At 38.1% G+C, this 23,387-nt stretch overlaps 2 protein-coding genes across 3 annotated transcripts in view; both read left to right on the plus strand.

Moving 5' to 3' along the window:
* The window catches only part of dock8 (dedicator of cytokinesis 8), an 85,457-nt gene extending 81,316 nt beyond the window's left edge, over nt 1–4,141 (plus strand). Inside the window, exons 47-48 of the mRNA XM_088910667.1 lie at nt 55–225; nt 2,364–4,141. Of these exons, the coding sequence (XP_088766793.1) occupies nt 55–225; nt 2,364–2,415 (223 nt within the window). The 3' untranslated portion in view covers nt 2,416–4,141. The remainder of the gene's footprint in view (nt 1–54; nt 226–2,363) is intronic.
* A 2,097-nt stretch (nt 4,142–6,238) lies between these two features.
* Nucleotides 6,239–23,387, plus strand: part of aopep (aminopeptidase O (putative)) — a 137,121-nt gene continuing 119,972 nt past the window's right edge. Inside the window, exons 1-4 of one of the 2 annotated variants that reach the window (XM_088910658.1) lie at nt 6,239–8,950; nt 12,111–12,277; nt 14,180–14,324; nt 15,055–15,303. In XM_088910658.1, the coding sequence (XP_088766784.1) occupies nt 8,139–8,950; nt 12,111–12,277; nt 14,180–14,324; nt 15,055–15,303 (1,373 nt within the window). In that variant the 5' untranslated portion in view covers nt 6,239–8,138. The remainder of the gene's footprint in view (nt 8,951–12,110; nt 12,278–14,179; nt 14,325–15,054; nt 15,304–23,387) is intronic. The other variant, XM_088910657.1, reaches the window with a different exon arrangement.

Consider the following 23,387-nt stretch of genomic DNA (forward strand, 5'->3'; position numbering starts at 1 on the left):
CTATGTATTAACTAATGTCAACTGTCCCTTCCTGTACTGATACATTTCCTGCAGGTGTGGAGAGGCTGTGGAAAAGAACAGACATCTTATTACATCTGATCAGAAGGAATATCAACAAGAACTCCGGAAGAACTACAATAAACTTAAAGAAAACCTGAGGCCAATGATTGAGAGAAAGATCCCAGAACTTTATAAACCTCTAATTAAGCCTCGAATTGAAAACAGGTAATCCACATACTGTAAATCCTTTTTTTTATCTGTACCACCTTGAAGCTTAAATATTAATGAATACAATAAAAACTTTTGGTTTGTACAAGCATTTGTGAAAACACAGATTATGTCCTGTAAAAAGCAGGTCTATTATACAAGTGCATTATGAAAACATTATCATTACAAAAGCTAACTGAGTAATTACTTCAAAATGTTATTGAAACTAGCAATACGAAAGCTGACATCCCCCTGTGATATGCTGTGCAGTGGATTTCCATTATGCACATGGGAGAGTTATAATACTGACCCATTCGCAGAAGCCTTGAGTTTGGGCTTTGGTCAAATGACCAGCCAAGGGAGCATGGCACTTTGCTTTGAGCCGAGACTTAAAGACACATTTTAGCAAATAGAAACTGGGAAACTATTGAAAAATAATGGGCCACTATAAATAATTCCAAAAGTAGAAACTAATTGTGGGTTCTGACTTCAATGCTTATAAATAGATTATAATCACTGGTATTTAAAAAAGTACATTTCAAAACTAAGAGAATGTGATGGAGGATTTACAGCTCATGGCCCAGTGGTATAATCTGAAGGATGGATTTGAATTGGTTAAGAATTAATTTTTATTACAAATATGACAAATGTTGTAATATGTGGTAAGTTAGCAGGCAGCTTACAAAACACACATTTAATAGGAAAAATAAAATAATGTGTGTATGAAATCACCAACAACTTTTAGTCTAATGCCTTGTTTCTGTTGTTTTTCTAGGGTGTAGAGGAATTAAAAGGCCTGGGAAGGGTTTATGTTTTATTAACTTCTGATAGTTGTGAATCCTCCATCACGTTCTCTTAGTTTTGAAATGTACTTTTTTAACTTAGATACTTAGAAATGTACAGTATATGGAGCCTCAAAAGAAACTTTTTGAAGAAAAATTTTATGAAGGCAGGTTTTTAGAAATAAAGTCTACAGATTTTAGATATTGATTAAATATTATTAGCATCATAGAATGATCAATGAATAATTCATGATCAATTAATTCATGATATTCTGTAGGTAGTGGAGAGAAAAATGGGAACACCTGGGTAAATGCTGGATATTGAAAGCAAGTTCTTCCACACAGGTGTGACTCACGCGTTAATTAAGCAAATAGCATTCCAGCATGGCAAACTGACTGCAGGGCGCTACAGTACATTAATCAAATCATGGGCCCTTGCTCGCTGCTCCTCCTGTGGGTTCACGATGGGCAAGTATTTCAGCAGCACAACGTGCCGTCTCATGCTGCTTGTGTAATAATGACTTTTCTGAGAGATGGGAGTGTGACAGTTAGGTCACAGTGGAGGACGCTGCTAGTGAACAGGCTCATGCTTGTCCAGGCTCTATGAAAGGAATGGGACAGATTCCCACAAGACAGCATTTACAACATGGTGCAAAGCACGAGTCATAGGTTTACAACTTGTATTGCTTCCAGCTGTGGTCACATGCTACTAGCTTGTAACTTTCACAGCAGACCTCCTGTGGATGACAAATGCTACTCGTCATAATGAGTCTACCTGTCAAAATGTCAAGTGCCAGTGCAAGTGCACCTGCTAGAAAAAGATGCGTTACTTTCTTTGGGAGTGGTAATCAGAAGTAACACGTTTCTTTTGATTCTCATTATATGCATTCTCTTGCTGTGCTGAAAATGTATCTATTCCCCCAACAGAGCTCTGTGATCTCAAGACATGGCTTAGAAAAACAAATCGAAGAATGGGTTTATTATGCAAAGATGATGATGTAACACTAAAAGTTACATTTCTCCCTTTGCGTAGAGTACGTGGAGTAAGGAACTGCTACGATTGTGTAGCTGCAGTCAAAGTGCCCTCCAGGTCCACCACAAATAGACTGCATATTTCAGCCGTATGTGGAAGAAGGGAATAAACTGCCAGGCGCAGCCTATGGTGCCTGTTTTTAAGAAATGCTTGTTCTATAAGTACAGTACATTTGTCTAAAAAAGTGACATAGTGAATCTGCTGCATTCCTGATTTTCAATTGAGCTAATTCTCTCTGCTTTTTAAAAAGACAGACAGATCAGGGAATCTCATACTCAAGACAAATATAATACTGTATTTAAATTTCACCTTTCCTCTGTCTTTTGGTCTTTTTTATAAAGGGAATCTTTTAAAAGACACAGTTTTCGAAGAACCGCTGATGAAAATTCATGAGAGGATGAGCTGTTTCTCAAGTGTGCACCGAGAAGACCATTCTTAATTGAAAGACATGGTGGGACAGAAGAATAATTTGATCCCTTATTTGTTGAAAATTGCTGAGGAGAGACTGCACGCAAGCAGCGTTAGAAGTTGGACATTGGGATTAATTTTGATGAAACGTTAAGCCTATTACAAGCTTTTGCCGTACACTTTAATTTAATAGAAAACCTAGTAGCTTAAATGAATTGCCTATGAATTGCACCAGAACAGTCTTGGTGTGAAGCAGCTTTTGATAAAGGTTAAGTGCGGTTTACACAATAGCTCCCTGGCCTTTAATTACCATGTTTCAAAACTCTATAGTGTTTTTCCTTTTAAAACCTGGTTTCACTTATAAGATTAAAGTGTTTATATGAAATGTCTCTGCAGGTCCAGTGACTGAAAAAGAGCACTGAGTAATAACAGCACTGTATGTACTGTATTTCCTTTTGTTGCATGTAAATATGCTCTCATTTTATCAAACGGAAATTATTTAACATGACAGGTAGAAGAGGTTTAATGATATAAAATCTACATAATATGCATCTTTAGAAATTCTCTCCAGTGTAATATACTGAAGGGTCTTAATTTTTGATGATAGAGAATTAGCAGAGGCTACCTCAACCTGGTGGCTGTTGTATATGAAAAATAGTTTCCAATAAACAAGGTACTAAGGCCATTTATTTTACATATGGTTAGATGTACAAATTTGTAACTGAAAAGTATTTATTTTGAAAGAAGCATGCACGTATTGACTATTCAGATAAAATGCACGGACAAAAAAGAAAAATGGCACAGCCAGACTTATCCAGAAGTAACCATGGACTTCTCCATGTTCCAGACATACGTAAAATCAAGGTGCCTAAATATTACAGGTTTTCAAAATGGGAGAATGAGCTCTTTCTACAAACAAGGAGAGTAAATGATATCCAATCTACCATAAATGGTCAAAGACAAAAAATATGAAAAAGTTGTATATTAATTATATTTCTGTTTGAGATCCTTTGATCAGTTAAATAATAGTAACCACAAGGGTCTAAAGGGCAGAAATAATTAATCTCACTTCTAACCTGTCAAATGTAAGTCTGGACAAAACAGGCTTTCAAGATAGTGTTCAGTTTTAGCTGAATGTTGTTCATATGAATGTTTATATGGATCATTAGTCAGGCTTTATGAAAGGAATAAAACAGCTGGCCAGTTGTCAAAAGCAGGGATACCAGTTGATAAAAGTGTGCTGGAGTTTCTCAAGCATATTTGGAGCATGCATTCCATTTCTGGAATGGCTTATAAGTTTTCAGAATCAATGTGTAATTCACATTTCAAGCAAAATGGATGTGGTATTTGTTGTTCAGTTTACAGCAGAATACATTCTTCAAATACAACACCCTATTGGGGAAAATTAGTTACATGATTTAGAATCAAGTCATTAAGTTTTCTATTTATTTTGACTCAAAAGCTCAACAAGGACATTTCATGTTGTTAAACAATCTGTTACATTACACAACATGCTGCTTTTAGTAATTCCATATCTGAGGTTTTTTGTAAGTACCTGGAAGCACCGGAATCTGTTTTAGTGAGTTTTCTGTTGTTGTTTTTTTACATGGGACCTATTGAGTGTTGTGTTGAGAAGTAACTTCAAAAACATAAACACATTTCACAACTGTAAGTAAGAGTTGAATACACTTAATAAATATTGGTACAAAAATGGAGCCTGTCTTTATTTTTAATGTAACATTGTCTCATCATAAATTCCTGTTAGAATACAGCACTATTACACAATTTACAATACAAATGTTGGGTAACATGACTCGTGTTGATCTATATACTTGTTATTGCTGTTGTTACTTTCTGGACAGGGCAGTGTGTAAATAAACTCCTGTGTTAACCCAGTCAAGAACTTTTTCATCTCTTTAGTTCCAGTTTTGGCATATGAGGACAATAGAAAAACTGAATTTTTTTGCTTACAATACTTCATACTCTCACGCAGGACAGGAGGAGGCACAAAAGCAATTATGATATTTAGCAACATGGATGACGATTCTACCAATTCTACATACAGTGCATACAATATAATTTACTGCTGCTTAGATTACCTGACAAACAACTCAGAACATTATTGTATATGAATATTGCAACGTGTTCAATTCTTGGAATAGCACACCAACTTGATTTACACATATTGAAGCGTTCACAGTATTAAACATATTGAACACATATTGTCCAACACTGTCTTAGTGCTGGACAATCCCACTTCCTTCTCCACCTTGACTTTCTCTGCATCTAATAATAATAATTCCTTACACTTTCCTGGACACTCCACTCAAAGCGCTTTACAGGTAATGGGGACTCCTCTCCACCACCACCAATATGCAGCCCCCACCTGGATGGAGGAGATGGAGGAGAACAGAGTAATGAAGCCAATTCATAGATGGGGATTATTAGGAGGCCATGATTGGTAAGGGCCAATGGGAAATTTAGTCAGGATGCCGGGGTAACACCCTACTCTTTTCGAGAAACACCCTGGGATTTTTAATGACCACAAAGAGTCAGAAACTCTGTTTTTACGTCTCATCTGAAGACAGTGCCTTTTTACAGTATAGTGTCCCTGTCACTATACTGGGGCATTAGGACCCACACAGACCGCAGGGTGAGTGCCCCCTGCTGACCCCACTAACACCTCTTCCAACAGCAGCCTTAGCTTTTCCCAGGAGGTCTCTCACCCAGGTATAAATCTATTTTTCCAAAGCATAATTTTATCTATTATAATGACTCTACCACTGAGTAGACCTGCGTAAAGCAGGTCACTATCGCTTCTAGTCTACAGCAAAGAAGAATTAATGAAAATGCGGAATATCAGTACGCACAATATAATTTCAGCAATAGTTTATTTTAACATTCCTTCGTGGAAATTAAGTAACCACCTCAATATTGCCCAGTTCTATTTAAAGAAAATGCGAAAAATTGTTGTATCTCAAAGTGGCTGGATTCTGAGTCCATCGTGCCAGCCTGATTACCTGGAGAGAGTTCAAAAGAGCCTGGGGGTCAGGATAATTTTGTATATTAGTCTATTATTTGCCATGTTATCACAGCTATTCAATGCAAGAGTGAAATTGATAGTTTTAAATAATAACTGCATTTTTATGACAAAGTTTGAAAAAACGTTACTACTTGGAAATAATTCTCCTGTAGCCATTTTAATTAGTGCCGATTCATGTTCCAGTCCTTCAGATGACCTCGGTCATCGTTATTCAATTCCCCTACCTGAAAGCAAGGCAGTCATTCATCAACCAATAGTTTTTTTTCCACCACGACTGCCTTCTTGCGGCTTGTTTTAGGAACAATTTAAAACACGAAATTAACAGTATACTAACGTATTTAAGGATGTCTGACAAACATAATTTTAATTTTTATTTTTTTATTAAGTTAGTTCGTTAAATAGTGGTATCGTAGAATCGCAATTAGGTAGGGGATCATTCGTTTACTAGATATTAGTGATAAATAGAATGGTCAATGAAACCTGCAACCGTATTTTCCTAAGTAGCGTGCAGCACAGATACTGTAGATGTTAACTGTAATATACTGTACGTGAAAAGACTAGTTTACGCAGTGGAGTTTTTATTTACTTTTTATCATGTCGGATAAATCTATTAAAATGTCTCTGATACACTTCATGACATCAATAACAAAATACAAAACATGTAAAAAGACTTCATTTCAGTTCGAAACCTCATCAATTAACTTCCTGGTTCAGATTGATGACGACACCAGTATGCGCCAAGGCTGGTATAATGAGGAATTCATTACACTTACAGGTTTGTTTGGGTTCGTTGAGCGGTTCTCACGAGAAACTCATTTGTGTTTAATGTTTTTGTTTTTTTGTGCAGTCTCAAAAATTAGTCAGAGGAACATATTGGATTTGATTTCTTAGAGACGACAATTGCATGTGTATATTTTAATGTAAATTGGTAAAAGATGCAATTTTGTATTTGAAAAATGATTCCCGTTAATGCATATTTTATCCGAAAAAATATAATTTAATGCCTATCTGTGCATGATAACAGCAAATACTTATGCTAATTAGTAATTTCAGTTTAACGCCTGCCTTAAATCGTACATTTAAAAAGAACGCACATGAAAAAAAGAAGTCTTTTTTATAGAAATTGATTCAAAGAAAAAATAATATTGGAATACAAGAGTTTTATCTCACTTTATTGTTGTTTTTTTTATTCGAAACCTGTTTTAGATGTTGCCTAAACTTCTCCCTGATTGAAAGTTATAGTGAAATAATTTGAAATAAAATTTGTATTTTCTGTAGGAGAATATACAAAATAAATCCATGTTGATATGTCATTTACGAAATTTAGACTACGTTTCTTTAGAAAAGGTTCTGTGGATCTTGTATATTGTAGCGCTCGCACAACCTGCATTGTCGGCCGTATGCGTTACAATATGTTTTTGTACTTTTCCAAATCCACAGTAATCGCTTATTAAGAGTTAACTTACTTGAGGAACTCCAATACCAGCCAAAACCAGTTTTAAAAAAAATGTTAAGTAATGACACGTTATTTTTTATGTGAAATAACTGAGCAGTCGAGATAAGTTTTCCTGATTGAAATTAATAGTTCACATGTACCCTAAGGTATTTTTCATTTTGGCGTGCAGCTGTTCGCCTTTAAAATTTGAAAATGTCAGTTGCCTTCAGATTTAAGGCTGTTAGAAAATGAAGAAAAAGTTCTGCCCTTGGGTATAACACAGGCAGTGTCTTTTCTTGGATACAAAGAAGCAATCGCTGTACCTGGTTAAAAGATTTAAGCACGAGGGATTTCCATTTTCATTGCTAGTATTAAAAAGAGTCCGTGATTAAAGCGAATATACGCCTAAGACACGGGATGGATGGATTTCGTTCTCAGGTGTATTTCCTTCTTCTGTCAGCGCTCATTGATGCCATTCGGTTGTAGTCTGTTTCTGGATCCTCAAAGGGTTTCAGGCGTTAAGGGCTCTAGCTGCGCTGCCAACATCGCTATTCAGGCAAAGCGCAGCTCCAAAACCTTCCCTTTGAAATCCTGCAGTCACTCTCACACGGTTTTCCAAATTGATGTCTAGTTTTGAATAAGACTCCGTTTTCGAAAGGATCTTTTTTTTTAAAATGATCATATTGATCATAAAAATAATAAAAACGTAATACTTTTACAATTGCTAGAAGTACATAACAGAAATAACCCCTCTGCAACTTGTCATAAAAATCTTGTCTTACTCGAGTTAGTTTAGTGAAGGCACCAGTATCATTGATTTAAAAAAAATGCAATTTTATTACTACACAATTCCAAATAGCACGTTTAGTGTTATTTGTTACTTTGTTTGTAATGTTTCTTATGTGCTTGTGATGTGTTGATAAATGTTATTAAATATATCAGTGAAATATTTACCAGTAAATGAACAAATTCTGATGCTATTTATGTTTTCAAAAAAAGTACAACAACAGGAATTTAGAAATATTGACTTAGCAACTGAGTAAATCATATTACTATGAGGAAATAACTCACATCAGTCAGTGGCTGTTATGTCTGGCAAATGTATTGTGTCAACAAAACCACTAGGGATAATTGAATATATATGCACTTACAGGGAAAATAGTTTATGATAAAGATGTACTGTATTTTACAGGTCTCCCTCGACACTCAACATCTAAAGCACTGTGTTAAATGGAGCTGAACCTGGATCCCAGTAAGGATGACTTGCCTCTCAGAGCCAACACCAGTCACATGCTAGTGAGGCACTATGTGCTAGATTTGGCTGTGCACTTTGAAAGAAAGGTCATCAGTGGCAACATTGTCCTTTTCTTTGAAACTGGGAAAGATGGTCATAAATTATGTAACACTGTGGCAACAGAGCCCCATCCCCAAAGGCTTTCGCCATTCAAAGTGGAAACACCTGAGATGTCACATTTCCCTTTGAACGGTGGGAGTGCTTATTCAGCTCCATCTGACACTAATGATGCAGGTGTGTGTGGAGGTGTCAGGAGGGAGGCCTCTGATGAGCCTGGTTGCCATGGTGATTTGCAACCGCCGTGTGAGATTTCCAGTTCAAAGCAGGACCCCAGTGACTCGGGGGACCGTGAGAGCGCGGATTTCATTCTGGTGTTGGACTGCTGTGATCTGTCGGTGTTAAAGGTCGAAGAGGTCGACGTGGCCTCTTTGCGAGGTATCGAGGAGCTGGGGAAAGGGTGTGAGACAGCTGGCTATTCCAACAGAGTGGCGGGCTGCCCCTCGAGTTGTGGTGTGCGCCAACTTGTCACCCTCCCGGCAGAGTCCTGGGAGAAGCAGCATGACTTGTACTTACAGTGCAGCCGAGCTCCGGGCTGCGGGGATCTAATTTTCAAAACGGATCCATGGAGCCTACAAATCTCGAAGAAAGGAATTAAGTCTCCGCATGACTTCCCTCATGTCTTGAGGATCTGGTACGAAACCAGGCCCGAGGGCAGCTCAGTGAGGTGGACCACAGACCAAAGTAACAGGTGGGTGTCTTTGGCAGCACTCCGTTAGACAACCTCTCAGGGCTTAAAGAGGAACTGCAACGCTATTTTTATATTTCGGGGTTAGAAAGAATCGGCATTGATGAGTGCGTTTCAAACCACTCTGAACATAAAATGTACACCGTAATGCGTAAAACCTCCAAATTACATTGCAAATTAAACTAAATTTCCAGGTATGCGCTGCGCCATATTGCTGTCTGCGTTCCGAGTCTTCAGAACGAGGCAACAAAACTTCCAGTGAGGTGAAGGGGCCCTATTACATTGTAAACAAGCAGGCTTGTGAATACATCTCTGTTGATCCAATAGAAGTATTGAGCTAGACTTCGAGATGGTTTTGCCGACAAATGCTACTTGTTTACTGTGCATGCAGATCACTTTGGAACTTTTCTGCGGTAAAATGTCTGCTGCACAATCTGTACTTAATCACTCGTTCATTGCAGTACAATAGTCATCACGGTGACTAGTGAGCAGGAAGGGCCACATCATGTCGCAATTCTCGAAAACTCTCGTTCTCGCCTGTGGCGAAACCAGCAGTTTGTGACAACATGGGGACCATGTCGTATTCATGAGTTCGTGATTTTGAGCTTAATAAGGAAATTATAAAATTTTGTGAACGTGTCAATTTATTTTGTAACAGATTTAATTACAGATCTGAAAAATTGGGACTGCAGTTCCCCTTTAAACGGTAAGAACTGTATGCAGGGTTCTCCAATAAGAGCAGTCTAAACATGTAGGAAACTCTTGGGGTTTTGTGGGATGGGGGTTATCCTTTAAATTAAAAATTCTGTAAAGCTGGTGCAGTGTCTTGTGACTTTAAGCCCTTCGATCACATTGTATTTGTAATATTTGCCAAATCAGTATGCTTTATTTGTGCTTGGTTGCAGTTAAAGTTGGCATAAAGGGAGTGCAAGCAGTTATTGAATCTAAGGGGGTGTTAACTTTTTCACAGAGACACATCGGATGTTGGATGACTTGGATAACTGTTTATGAACCAAGTGAAAAAAGCTCCAAACCTGTTCAGACTCCCTTATATACAGTATTACTAGGACCCCATAAAACTGATAACATTTAGTGGTGAAAATATGCATAAATTGTGAAACATTGTGTTTTTAGCTTTAAAATTAAGGGTTTATAGCTAAAAACTTTGTCATTTCAGGGTTTAAAAATTAATACAGATATTTTATGTTGAATTAAGTTTACAGTGGATGTAAAATATTGTGGAAACAAAAAACACGTAAAGCAGTATTCCAGATCAGTTTAGGCTATATGGAAAATCTGGCTCATAAGAACTGGACCTCTGGAATGTACTTTTAGTTATCTCCATCCGTCCACTGTTAGAAATTTGTTCTTTCTTTGTCATGGTTACTGTGGAACACAAACAGGAACCCTTAATGTGTCTGGCCAAAAGAAATAACAAAGACTTCTGATGTTTTAGAAATATGATATGAAAATTCCTATTACTCCTTATAGAGTGCAGATAGGGACCTATTCCATGTCCTTTCATTGCTCCAAAAGGTCACGTGCAAACTGTCTCTTGATATTGCTTTATATGTGCTCTTTCCAAAAAAATAACCTTGATTGTGATCTTCAGATTATCTTTATGGTCAAATGGCGGCATAACTCCTGATATATTGCATTGATGGTAATAATTGTTATGCTATATAGTTAACTATGTATGTAACCTTTGACCTTTCCATACGTTGCAGTGAAAGGAGAGTATACAGTAACTCTTTGAGGGTGCACTTTGGGAAATGACTATCGTATTCTTACGAGTTCATGATTTTGGGATTAATAAGGAAGTTGTAAATGTTTGTGATAGCGTAAATTAATTTATTTTGTTACTGAGATTTAATAACAGGTCTGAGAAATTGGGACTGCAGTTCCCCTTTAAACAGTAAGTACTGTATGCAGGGTTCTCCAATAAGAAAACCAAAACTTTTTTCTCTTTAACCTCTCTCTCATACAAATAAAAGAAAACACACAAACTTCCACAACATGACAATTTTCTCTTTTTTTGCGAACTAAACAGTTCTATACACATATAATACCGGTGTGGCTCTGTTACTGTAAACATGTAGGAAATTGTAAAACCCTGTCAAAAAGTGCCCTTGTTCCTGATCTCTGATCTCTCCTCAAAGTGAAAAGCAGAGGATAAGGTGTGGTAACCCACGCATCCTGTGTCCTTAAAAAGACCTCACCCATGACCTTGGACCTTTTGTTAAGGCTAAACGCAACACTAGCTAACAGTTTGTTACAGGTTAAAGCATCGGTCGTAACTGCAATGGAAAACAATTAATAATGCGTATATACTCTTTGTATTCATAGTAGGTGCAACTGAAACAAATAGCAGCCATCATAGGCCCCAGTGCAAAGACTTACCTAGCAGCCATATCACCCTGCAGCTCACCACTGAGAACCCCCTGAAGCTCAGCAGGTGTGAGCTTGTTCAGTACCTGGATGGGAGACCTACTACTGGGAAAGGAGGGAGACATTCAATACTCAAATTGAAGTGCTTAAAATTCAAGAGAATCATGATCATTATAATAGATAATACTATGCCTTGGGAAAATAAGTGTACACTATGTTTAACTTGAAATGTGTTGCACCATGAGTTAAAAATGGGTCCACTCTTAGTTGTGGGGGGCGGGGGGTGGTCTTGCCAGCTGCATTGTCTATAACTACTGTACATCAAAGATTTTACCCTGAAACGGAAGAAGGTAAAAGATGCAGTGGCCAGGTTATGGAGCCTTCTTTTGGAGTGAGTGAGAGAGACTCGGAATACATGAGGGTAAGGAGAACAAAGAAGGCAAATGAAACTTGATAGGGAGGTGAGAGAGTGGGTCTAGAGAGATGGAAATCTTAACAGATGAATTCCAGAAAAATTGTAGAAAACAGAAGTCTGTAATTGAATTTAGAAATAAATTACTTGATCAGTGAGTACTAGGGGAAGGCATGAACCTTCCCCTATTATTTAAATTTGAAGCGAATTTTGACTTTCTGGAGAAGGACTCTTTTAGCATGTCGGCTGCACATTAACAAGAAACTGTTAATGAATTGAATGCTCACTTGAAATGCGTACAAAGACGATACCTTAGAAACAAGGTTGTTAACCCAGTGTTTTTTTGTTGTGTTGATTTTCCAGACCCTGTGTTTATACGATGGGGTCTCCCATTAACAACAGAGCCCTCTTTCCGTGCCAGGAGCCCCCAGTTGCCATGTCAACATGGCAGGCCACCATCGAGGCCCCGCCAGAGTGTGTCGTTCTGTTGAGTGGGGAGGAAGAGGCCCAACCTGCCACGGACGGAAAAGGTGCAGTGCCTTCATTTATACAGTAGCAAGTTTTCATTTAGTTATCTTACTAATAATAAATGGCTTCAGGGATACGTCAGGACTTTTCATGTATTTTTCATTGGTTTGTTATTGTATAGCAGTTAATGTGAAAGTATCCGTAAGCTCTTTGAATATTCAAATAAAGGCACTTTATTTGATCACCTTTTTAACTGGTATTCAAGGTTCTATTTGAAACATTTATGAAATAAACCAAATGTTCTGCTGCTTTGAGTTAATTAGATTCCTATATTTTATTTTGTTTTAATGTTTATAAATATCTCACTGAACTGACCTAGTAAACCTATATAAGCTGTGGAGCAAGTAAAGGTTTATTCCATGCTGGAAAGAGAAGAAAAGAAACTCAACACAGATAACACCCCAGATGTTGAACTTCAGGGCCTTAGTGCTCTGAGGCAACAATGCTAACCATTGCGCCACAATGCTAGCCTTCAAATTATATGTTAAATAAGATAAAGAGTTTAATCATACATTTATTTCATTTCTTTCCAATAACAACAGCTTCATTTGATATTGATTAATCACTAAAGATACTGTAAACAACATTGACTGCTTATTGAAAGTTATGCCCCCTAGTTGTAACAATCACTAAATTTAGCAATGTTTGATATCAAAGATAATATATTACAGTGTGCTTTTTCTAATAATTCACAATATACTGTATGATACGATGCAAAGCCTTTGTATTGAGTGGTAGTTTGTTCCAAGTTAAAGCCGGCCAGTAAGATGGATTCTCTGTAGAGAAAAAGGCTTTTTTCCTTTGAACTGTAGGACAAATGAAAATGTACTGCAAGATTCCTAGTATATTGCTCATGGTACAGTACATCACAGCTGAGTTTTACACTGTTGCCTTCTAATGCCTTGTCTACCCCATTTTCTTGACCTATTTCATCACTGGTATTTAATGTTGTCATCTTAATCTCTAGTGCATTTATTTTTCATATTCATCTGGTGTATTACAAAAATGTCTAGTGTTGACAGAAGGCAAGCTATTTTGCCTTTCAGTCAGATGCTTTACATTATAACGTACTTCAGACTCACCATCACTGAAAATGTCAGAAATGCCTCTTTTACAATGGCAAGAGAAATTTAAGCATAGGATTCCATCACTGCTAAACAGATTGGACAATTAAGGTCATAAAATGGGAACATGAAGACATGATGAATCACATGACTACAGTTTAACTAGGGGATTATTGGGTTTATTTTCTTTTTGGATAGTTTGATATAAACAGAACAATTGTTCATTTTGAATGAAAATGTCACATAATGTCATATAAAAATATAAGAAATTAGTTCACAAGTCTTCTATTCTGAAATTGAAGTTATAATTATGACTGTAATTGACTGAGGCCGAATAGTGTGGAAATTGGTTTAGTATGTCAAGTAAAACTGCAAGTTTAACACATTTTTAGCAGATAAATCTTAAACCTCTTTTGGACAATTTGAAAAAAACACAGTTAACATTAAACCATAAATAAAGGTGACAACATCATAAAAATAAATGCCTTTTTATAAGCAACTGAACAATTACTTCAGTGATTGAGATGTAAACTCTAACTTGCTCTGGGATAATTTAATAAAACATAACATTTGAATCATTTCAATCTGGCCCAAAAATCGTGAATTGACAGCCTTCGTCCAGGACGTAGTAAGATCCTTCCTTCTGAAGAATTAACTTAATGTTGTGGATAAGGTACAGTAGTTGTTTTTTTTTTATTTTGCACATGTACATGGCCTACATTTTTGTTGCAGCATGAATTAGTACAGCTTCCTCGATAGGCCTCTGTGAAACCCTTAGGCTTTCCATCTCAGTCTGCTCTCTTTCTGCCAGTCTAAAACGGGATTTTCTTCTTTCTGCAGCCGGGTCGTGCTGGTTCTGTTTTGTGACCATGCCAATGCCAGCCTCCACTTTCACGATAGCAGTGGGTCAGTGGGTTGAGGTGAAAGGAAAAGAGGCCGCAGTGACCGAGAAACCAGCGGCGCCCGTCTCTGCAGCAGCTTGCAGGTGCGGTGTGTGTTGTACTTTCCCCCACAAAAAGGCAGTATTTATTGGAGCTTTGTAGCTGACTGTTAACGGTTACGTCTATGCGTCCCCCATTTTCTCACCACTTCTATCAGTTCAGAGCCGTGGGGGGAGCCCGAGCCTATCCCCGCGAGCAACGGGCGCAAAGCAGGATACAGCCTGGACGGGACGGCAGTCCATCACAGGGCAGACAGACGTTAACACAGACACACATTCACACAGGTCCAGCTTTCCCAGACGTCCATTAACCTACCACTGTGTCGGATAACATAACAGTTGAATCCAGGGCCCCAGCACTGCGAAGCACCGATGCTGATCACTGCTTCACCGTGCCGCCGTTAACGGTTACAGTTCGGTCACAATTTGATTTGTCTCAGTCTTGCACTTTGGGTCAATTTTCATGGAGGACCTGTATTTTGTTCTGTGGGGAAGACGGAATACTAGGTTCCACACGTTGTTCTCACTTGGCCACTTGAGTGATGGACAGCTGCCCAGCAGAAGTGTGTTTTTCCGAGGTGCTCAAGACTGTGGAGTAATGCAAAAACACTCGTGCGCTGAAGCTCAGTAAGAAAACAGCGGCATTCACGTCAAGAGTGCGTTCCAAAAGTTCTTTGCCGTAGCTCCTCCAAAACAAGCCGATTTATATTTTTTTCCCCCCACTACTGATCAATTCAGCCTATTGCTTTCCAGTAAACCCCTTTAAATCTTGCAGTTCCCTGCAGTTTCCCTGCCACCATGCGGACTACCCGTGCCGATTCCAGAGGGCGGCGGCGCGGGTTCAGGCTGTGATCCCTCACCGGGTCTTTGCCCCGGCGTGTCTGAAGGAGCGGGCTGAGGAAACGCTGCTCCCCTTGCTGCCTTCTTGCCTTTCTGCAGCGCACTCTGCCCTGGGCGTCCATCCCTTCTCCAGGCTGGACGTGCTGCTGGTGCCCGCCGGATTCTCCAGCCTCGGAATGGCCAGGTACGTTTCCTACTCTTTACCACACCGCGTCCTGTCCTGTCCTGTCCTGTCCGGCGTCTTGATTTTGCAACTCCGGGAAAAACTCTTCCCAAGCTTCCTACTGATGTGGACGTCGCGTTTGATTTGCAAAGTACTATGAATACATTGTTTGTTTGTTTTTTTTTTAATATTTTGATTCCACTAACGAAGGTCTTTTTGATCATTCTGTTTTTATCCGCGCAGGAGTTGAATTCTGCGTAAAAAGAAAGTGCTTCTTTGAAATGTTCGTATACACCTGTAAACTATCCAAGCCATTAGAGTGTATTACGGTTCACCCTTTTTTTTTCTTCCTGTGGAAGGCTATTAGTTCCTTGAAATCAAATACTGTGCGCTCAACGGTACAACGTGGTCGAGACCAAGAACAGTTAACATTATAAGCTTCGTAATTAATTTAAACACAAGAATGAACTTAGAAGGCAAAGATGTGATATCAAAAGGATTTTTGTTATATATATTATCTATTTGGTTCCGTGTAATGTCAGGATGAGGTACAGTTTTGTCTACTGTGATTGCAGAAGCCAACTCGGTACTCTTCCATTAGCATACTGATGTATGCTCCATGAAGTGTCATTCCATGTTACCTCTCCTTTTAAACAGTCAATGTTATTTCTTCCTATAGCAGACAAAAAGCTTTCATTAATATTTCATGGACAGCAATGGTGACTTGACAGTTATTTGTCCAGTATGAATCTGCTCTAGGATTGTTTGCATTATATAGATTTTGTACATCAAACATTGAGTTTTATGTTTTTTTCCCATCATACTTAGAATGTCTTGCTGTATTGTGGAATTGAACTAACCCTGAAGTCGCATTTTGTGTGGGTTGTCTAAAGTGGAGCTTTAGACTGTGGGATAATCCCCCAGGAAGTGAGAGATTTTTGTTAGGGATTGTTTTGAACTAACCACGGCTATTAGGTCTTGGAAAGGTTTCAAAAACATAAAAGCTTAATCTCAAAATTAGGAAACATGTGGGCCTAAAATGGAATTAAGCCAAATTATTTAATACCATGCAATACCTTCTTATGGTATTGTGTAGTAAATACATGAAAAAAATAACAACTGTTGTGGATCTGTTTCTTTAAGATACTGATAGGAGAAGGCAGGAAAAGGAAAAAATTAGCAATCAATGCAAGGCAGGGTCGAGTGGCCTAATCAGCGTTTCGGCTTTTAAAAATTTACTCCATTCCTCTCTACAGTTCTGAAGTTTTCCACTGTCTGTGACCAAAGTTTTAATTGGCCAGTACTGCAGTTGTTCTTATAAGGACATGTGGTAGGGTACTGGTCTTGCTTCATAACCTCTCCTCTTCTGCGACGTCTTTATGCAGGCTGCTCCTTATTTCTGGAGCCTCTGTAGAGTTCAACTGTGCAGGTCGTCCTTTCAGATTCCACACTATTTTAACAAGAAAACGTATTTGATCCAGTGCCTCTGTGTCTCTTTGGGGCATCCTCTTCCTCCTCTCAGAGCACCATATCTCTAATTGCATTCTGCTTCTCCTGCCCCCCGTTCTGTATTGTCATGGTCAGTTTGATCTCATCTCCCCGTAATCTTGATTTTTTTTTAAAAAATGATAAAACGAGAGAATTTGTTTGCCAGCTCTTTTACCCTCACTGAAATGACGTTTCGTAAAATATCTAAGTTGTGACTGAGTTGTGTTTTCAAGGTGACAACATCTCAGTAGTTTTGTGTTTTTCAGAATTTTGCAGCAATAAGAAATTTAATGCCCTCTTTAACCTTTCACTGAACCAGTGGGTTCTGTTAGTCCCCAATGTCCTGTACCTGACATTTAAAAAAATATATTTTTCAGCATTGGTCCTTCATTAGCTGTAGCCAAATTGACATTTAAAGCCACGTTGTCTGTCTTGTGTAGATAAACTGTAAAATGCTGCTGTGACCTGGGCATGTAAAGCTGTGTAAGGTGTCATGGTGTGCAGTAATTGTCACAGGTGATCTACAGAACTTATTGTAGCCAGTCAAGCTATGGAGAGACTTCATTAGAGGGCTACAGGGAGGCATGTCAATTGGAACACTGTGTGGGAATGACTAATTTAATTGGGTAATAAATGCACATTCTTACATGAGTGTTTGGGTATGTTTGGAGATTTAAAGGATGTCCATAGTGTGCGTAGGTGGTTGAGATTTGGTAGCAGTCTGGTGGGGTCAGAGGCATTGGGTTGTAAAACCTGCAGGGTGTCTGTAATAAAGCCTCATGTACTGTACGCTATTGCTGTCATGAGTTTTTCATATGTTCAGATCCCCGAAGCCACCTTATTTAATGGCGGGGTCTGTTTCACACATATACTGAGATACATTTATTTACCACAGACTAGGTGACACAACCAGATGATTTACCATGTCACAAACTATTGAAAGAACAACAAAGGCCTACATTTTAGTCCAATAGCTGAAAATAGTGGTTGGGCATACTTTTATATGGGTTGTGCAGTCACATAGTATATGGACTAAGCTGATAGTTGAAGAGATGTGAATGTGCATTGCCGTACCATTGATTCATGGTAAATAAACTCAGCTTGCAATGAAAGTTTCCACACCCTGTCTCATCATTGACTTTGTTATGAATTAGGAAACGTGAATATAAATGTGCTATTTAAAAAAAAAACTATTCTGATTACCTGTAGATTTAAATTACTTTGAAGAATATTTTTGTAATATCTGAATAATAATTAATATCTTTCAATATCGACATAAAAACGACATGTTAGTGATGTTCAGATGTTGAACAGATTGTTATAAGCTTTTTAGTTCTTCATCATCATAACATTTACGGAGATATACATTAATTGAATGGGATCCTAAACACAGTTATGCTCCCTTTTGTGTTTTGCATGTTTTGTATAAGTTCTTGCCTGAACTAGTCCTACGGTAGGCCCTTAACGCCTCTGTGCTGCCTGGTGTGCAGTGCAGTGTGCTTGTGTCCTTTCTCTGCTACTTCTGTTCACAGATCTGTATCTAAAAAACTTTTCTTCCTAACAGTTTTATCTGTTTGCTGACAAATAACTACTTTTGTCTTTAAATCAATTGTTTGAGCGTGTGAGTACTGTATGCAATAAAATAGTAACTGGAAAAAGGCGTATAAGTATCATTTGTAATCAGCAATATTTGAAGACTTCTGAAGGGTCTGAATACTGGATATATATTTATATTTCAGTAAAAGGCTTTAAAACTTTTTCTGGTCTTTGTGTACGTTTTTAAAATTCATTCAGACTGGACACAAAGATTGTTTTCTAGGCCCTGTCAATCATTATATCTGTAGATAATTCTTTTGTTGTCAGATTTGACAGCTGGGAAGATGCAATGCCTTTCCATCCTGTTTCTGAACATAGTTATTGGAATTCCAAAAAATGAGACGGTGGAACAGCGAAAGAAACTAATACAGCACCTTTCTCAGACAGTTGAGGCATACATTATTATTCCTCATTATTCCTTCTGCAGTCTGTATTTACTAACCTCACAATTGCTTTCATCTGCCCAGAGCACCTCTGCCAAGACCTCAGTGATTCAGTTTTTCTATATAGTTTGCTAACCTTACTAGCCTCTTTTTGTGGTTGGTTTCCGGAAAACTAAGATTATTTTAATTGCTTTACATACTTTTATATCAGTTTCATTTAGTCATTGTCAGACTGTTTGGTTATACTGTTATTACACTATCACATTGTCATTCCTGTTCGGCAATGTTAGAATTGCCTTCTACAGTTCACTGGAGAGCTGTAAAAATGTTTATGTGCAAGTTGTTTATAGAGAAGTTTTAAGTGCCTGTTATCTTGAATTGTTTTGAGTCTTTTTGACTAACGAAATGCATTTATGCATTTTTTTCCCTCTTCAAACCGTTTTAGTATAGCCTGGATTGTTTATCTTAATCATTACATTTGTTTTGTAATAGGACCCTGGGAAATTCCATAGTAGACAGAAAATTATATTTGATATCTTCTCCCTTTGATACATTACCTTGTTTCCAGCATTTTCATAGTTATGAACAGTATAGCTTTATCTGGAAAATAACAGGCCTTAGAAATTGAGTTATTGATATTACTGCAGTTAAAAGTCTTCCCATATATTGAAACTTATTTCTCTATGCAGTTAAATATCCCAAATAATGTTGCCATTTTTTAATTTGGGCTTGTAAAAACATTTTAAATACAGAGGTTATCCAATTAATAAAAAAATCAGATCAGCATCTAGCTATGTAAGAAAATAATAAAATAATTTATTCTCCAGGTCAACTCTGATAATGGAATAATAATTTGGCCAAAATGTTAGTGAGTCAAGCAAAGATTAACAATAAATAACACAACAGCAATACAACAGTTGCATATAGTCAGATATTTACATTTCAGTAGGTTTCAGAGTCCTCCTCAAATTAGACCTAGAAAATTACATAATTCAGGTACTATAAACTAAATACACTACAAAACATTTTAGCATACCAATGAAAGAAAATGGATCCTACCGAGGACTAAGTTTCCTTCTCAAAACATGGATGTCCACAAGTGAATGGGAACCAAAAAACAGGAGAGATGTTTTTCCAAAATCATGGAAATCAGAATATCTTAAAATAGGCAGCAAGCTCTCTTGTAATAATGCTGAGATTCTGATTCTCCTTGTAGTGCTCAGATGACCTGGACCAAATCTGGTTCCAAGGCTTTTTAGACAGAGGAGCTCTCCCATGGCAGAGCTTCAAATATGATAATGATTGATGAAGTCTGTTCTCCTTTTCTCCTTCGCTTCTTTCTTTTGCTCCCCTGTCTCTTCCTATGGTGGCTAGCTTAATGACCTCACTAAGAGTGGCACAGTCTCTTTTGAACGCTTACTCTTTAAAATGCCTGACTTTATGATTTTGAAATTAACCAATCTCAGTACATTTTTACTGTAGGTCTCATTTTGATGATTAGTATCATCCTCCTTGTTTATTTGCCTCCTAGCTCATGGACATCTACTGTACATAAAGAGAACATACAGGAAAACAACATTTACGGGTCGAAACGTTCTGAGTAAGGCAATGAATTTGGAAAGTTATATGGAAGTTGCCAACATTGTTAATCTCTCTGAAAGTAGTTTTAAAGGGCACGAAATTAGTTTAATCTCTGTGTGTCGTCAATGTTTTTTAATGTAACTCCAGAGCACACCCATCTCTGTAGGTACTCTCATATACTGTAGGTATTGAATTTTAAGTCACAACTGATTTAAGCCACTTCAAGGTGATACCATGAAGACCAAAGAACTTCCAAAAACACATCAGGGATAAAGCAGAAGAAAAGCAAGGATTATAAGAAGGTTTTGTATCCCTCTGAGTACTTGAAGTGGAAGGACTGAGGGATCAATAGATGGTGCAAAGTAGAGGTGAAACCTGTAGCAGGATGCTTGAGTCAGCCAAGAAATTAAAACTGGGTCCAAAACGGGTTGTAGAAGGCGTGTATATCTCACTGACAACACTGTAATCCTTGCATGTACCCCAGAAATATCAGCGGTTCCTGTTTCACCGAGTGGTGAGAGAGGCCTACCCAGCCAATCCCAACCCAAGGAACTGAAAGCCCTTGCAGTTCAAAAGCCAATGTTTCAAGCATAATTCCTTAATGAGGAGCAATTTCTGTGTTTTTCAACAGGCTGTTTAACAGCTCAGTACCATTTAAAATTTTGCTACTCAGCGAAAAGTGCAAGGAGGGGCACCCAGACACGTTTGATGGCTTAAAGGAGTGTCCTGTTTTGACAAGCTGAAGGAACTGAACCCTTCTAGTCTTGAACAAAGAAGTACAGTATATGAGGGGACCTGATACAAGTATTAAAAATCCTCAAAGGCACTGACAAAGTCAGCCACACATACATCTTCAGAATGAACAGTGAAGCACAAACCAGTGGACACAAGTGGAAACTGTGTGGAAGTACATTTAAAAGCGAGAACAGGACACACTTATTTATTTGGTGAAGCCTAAACCCCAGCTTCTTATAAGAAATGGCTGGCTGAGATCCATCGATCAAATAACTACTAATTTCCAATCAAGCTACAGTAGATGGTCCAAACGGTCATCTCTCATTTGTAGCATTGCTAATGTCATAGCCTCACCCCCAGCAATGCCTTTACAGTTCCTGGTCACCTTTGATTAGCAACAAGGTTCAGGCTCAAACTAGTGATTACAGGGTCATGCCTACTATATTTCTGATGATATAAAGAAAGACAGAATGAAATCCATTTACAGAATAATGTAATGAAAAACATAATGGATGATATTCTAATTGGGGCATTTGTTAATAATCAATGGGTTTATATCAAATTTAGATGTAGCTTTTCGGCCTTCAGTTTTTTTAATATCAGCCAGTAGAGACATTTTATTTCCATGACTGTGTTTTAAATATTTTATAAGTCTGAAGGAATCTTCACATGTATCTTACTTGCTTCTGGTATAAAAGCCGTCAGGTTACTAATTCCTGAAAAGCTGGCAGGCAGTTCCAGAACTTCCCTGTTTCATAAAGCAGATTCGAGAGCAGTGACAGTCCTTTGAGATATAACCATTTCTGCTGCAGGGTGAGCTTGTAAAACAGCTCTAATGCACTACACTTAAGATACGCACCTCTTCATTTCTTGTCAGCACGGCAAAGTTAAGGATATTAATGTATGCTTTTTCGAAGCATCTGCATCTAATGCAGGCACAAAATAAATAATTCACTATTGAAGTGGCTTACACTGAATAACATAAGATGCCCAGTCTGTCAAAGATCTGTTTGATGTCAGACTGTGTACTTTATCTGGAAGGCTTTTTTGTGATCTTGAATCTGCAGTTTTGTACCTTTTCTGTACTTATTGCATTTTGTCAACAGCTCCAAGATTGCTTTGTCTTCTTTAAGTTAAATGTTTATGTGAGGTTAACCAGCATTTTGACTAATTAATTTAGAGGATGAAGCTTTTCACAATCTTCGCATGAATAGCTGAGACAAGAGCAGGCTTGATCTGTGACATTTTTTCGGTTGGGAAGCGAGATAGTGGAAGCTCAAGGATTCCTTTAGTAATTCTTATAAATGACGCGATGGCAGTAATATAATTAAAATTGTGTTCTGTAAAGGTTGATTTTAAGTGCTTTTGTCTTTAAATGCTTCTGCTATTTAGCACGCCAACAACATGAAGTGTTCTATGCCGGATGAAGTACAATAATTGGAATTGAGTGGAATGTGAGTCATATTACATTGATTTAGCCCAGCTTTAAATTAAACTAGTGAAGACGCCTCTTCATTTTTCTTTGTCATATTGAAGTAAATGTACATAAACTCCTCTGTGATCTTTGTTTATTCAAATAACAGTGTAGGAGCAGCTATGATTCCCCTTTGCATCTGTTTTGAGCGTTTCTAGGGAGCGCTTTAAGCCTGCATAGTACGAGCTCTTTACTTCGAGTAAAGCGTTATTTACATTACATTTCTGCTCAGAGTTCATGAGGTGTCTGCGTTTTTCAGATTTCATTTTTACTATTACTATTTATGTTTCTTTCTATATCCCTCCCCCCAATTTGGAACTGCCATTTTTGCATTAAATCCTTGCGGCAAGCGAGCTGTCGTTAGGAGAGTAGTTTCAGCTCACCTGCCACTAGAGGTCGCCAAGGCCTCTGTTGTCTGGACATAGGTTTATACAGTATGTGATGCATTGATTGTTTTTAGTTCATTAGTGAAGGGCTGAGAGCCGCAATGTCACATGGGGTTAACGTAGACTAGTTTGGTATGTGAAGGGTCACACAGTGGTAGTTGGGGTTAGGTTGATTTAAAGTATGCTATATTGTTGCAAACAGAGACTTTTGGCAGAATAAAGTCTCCAGGCGAAATAGCTTTGCTGTGTATTGTGATTTCCAGGTGCTTGGGTCTCCATGAGTCACATGTTTAGCTGGAGTCCTGGCACAGTCCACTACACCCCAAGGTAAGGACTGCTTTCCTCCTAAGTGTGCAGTGTCTGAGCCATCTGCTGTTTTACACACCCCAGGTGTTAGCATCAGCTTCAGGAGTGGTGCAGCTCACACTGACACTGGAAATCTGTATAAGTTATTACACTATC

This window comes from Atractosteus spatula, chromosome 3 (genome assembly GCF_055471065.1).
Source record: "Atractosteus spatula isolate fAtrSpa1 chromosome 3, fAtrSpa1.hap1, whole genome shotgun sequence".
NCBI lineage: Eukaryota > Metazoa > Chordata > Actinopteri > Semionotiformes > Lepisosteidae > Atractosteus > Atractosteus spatula.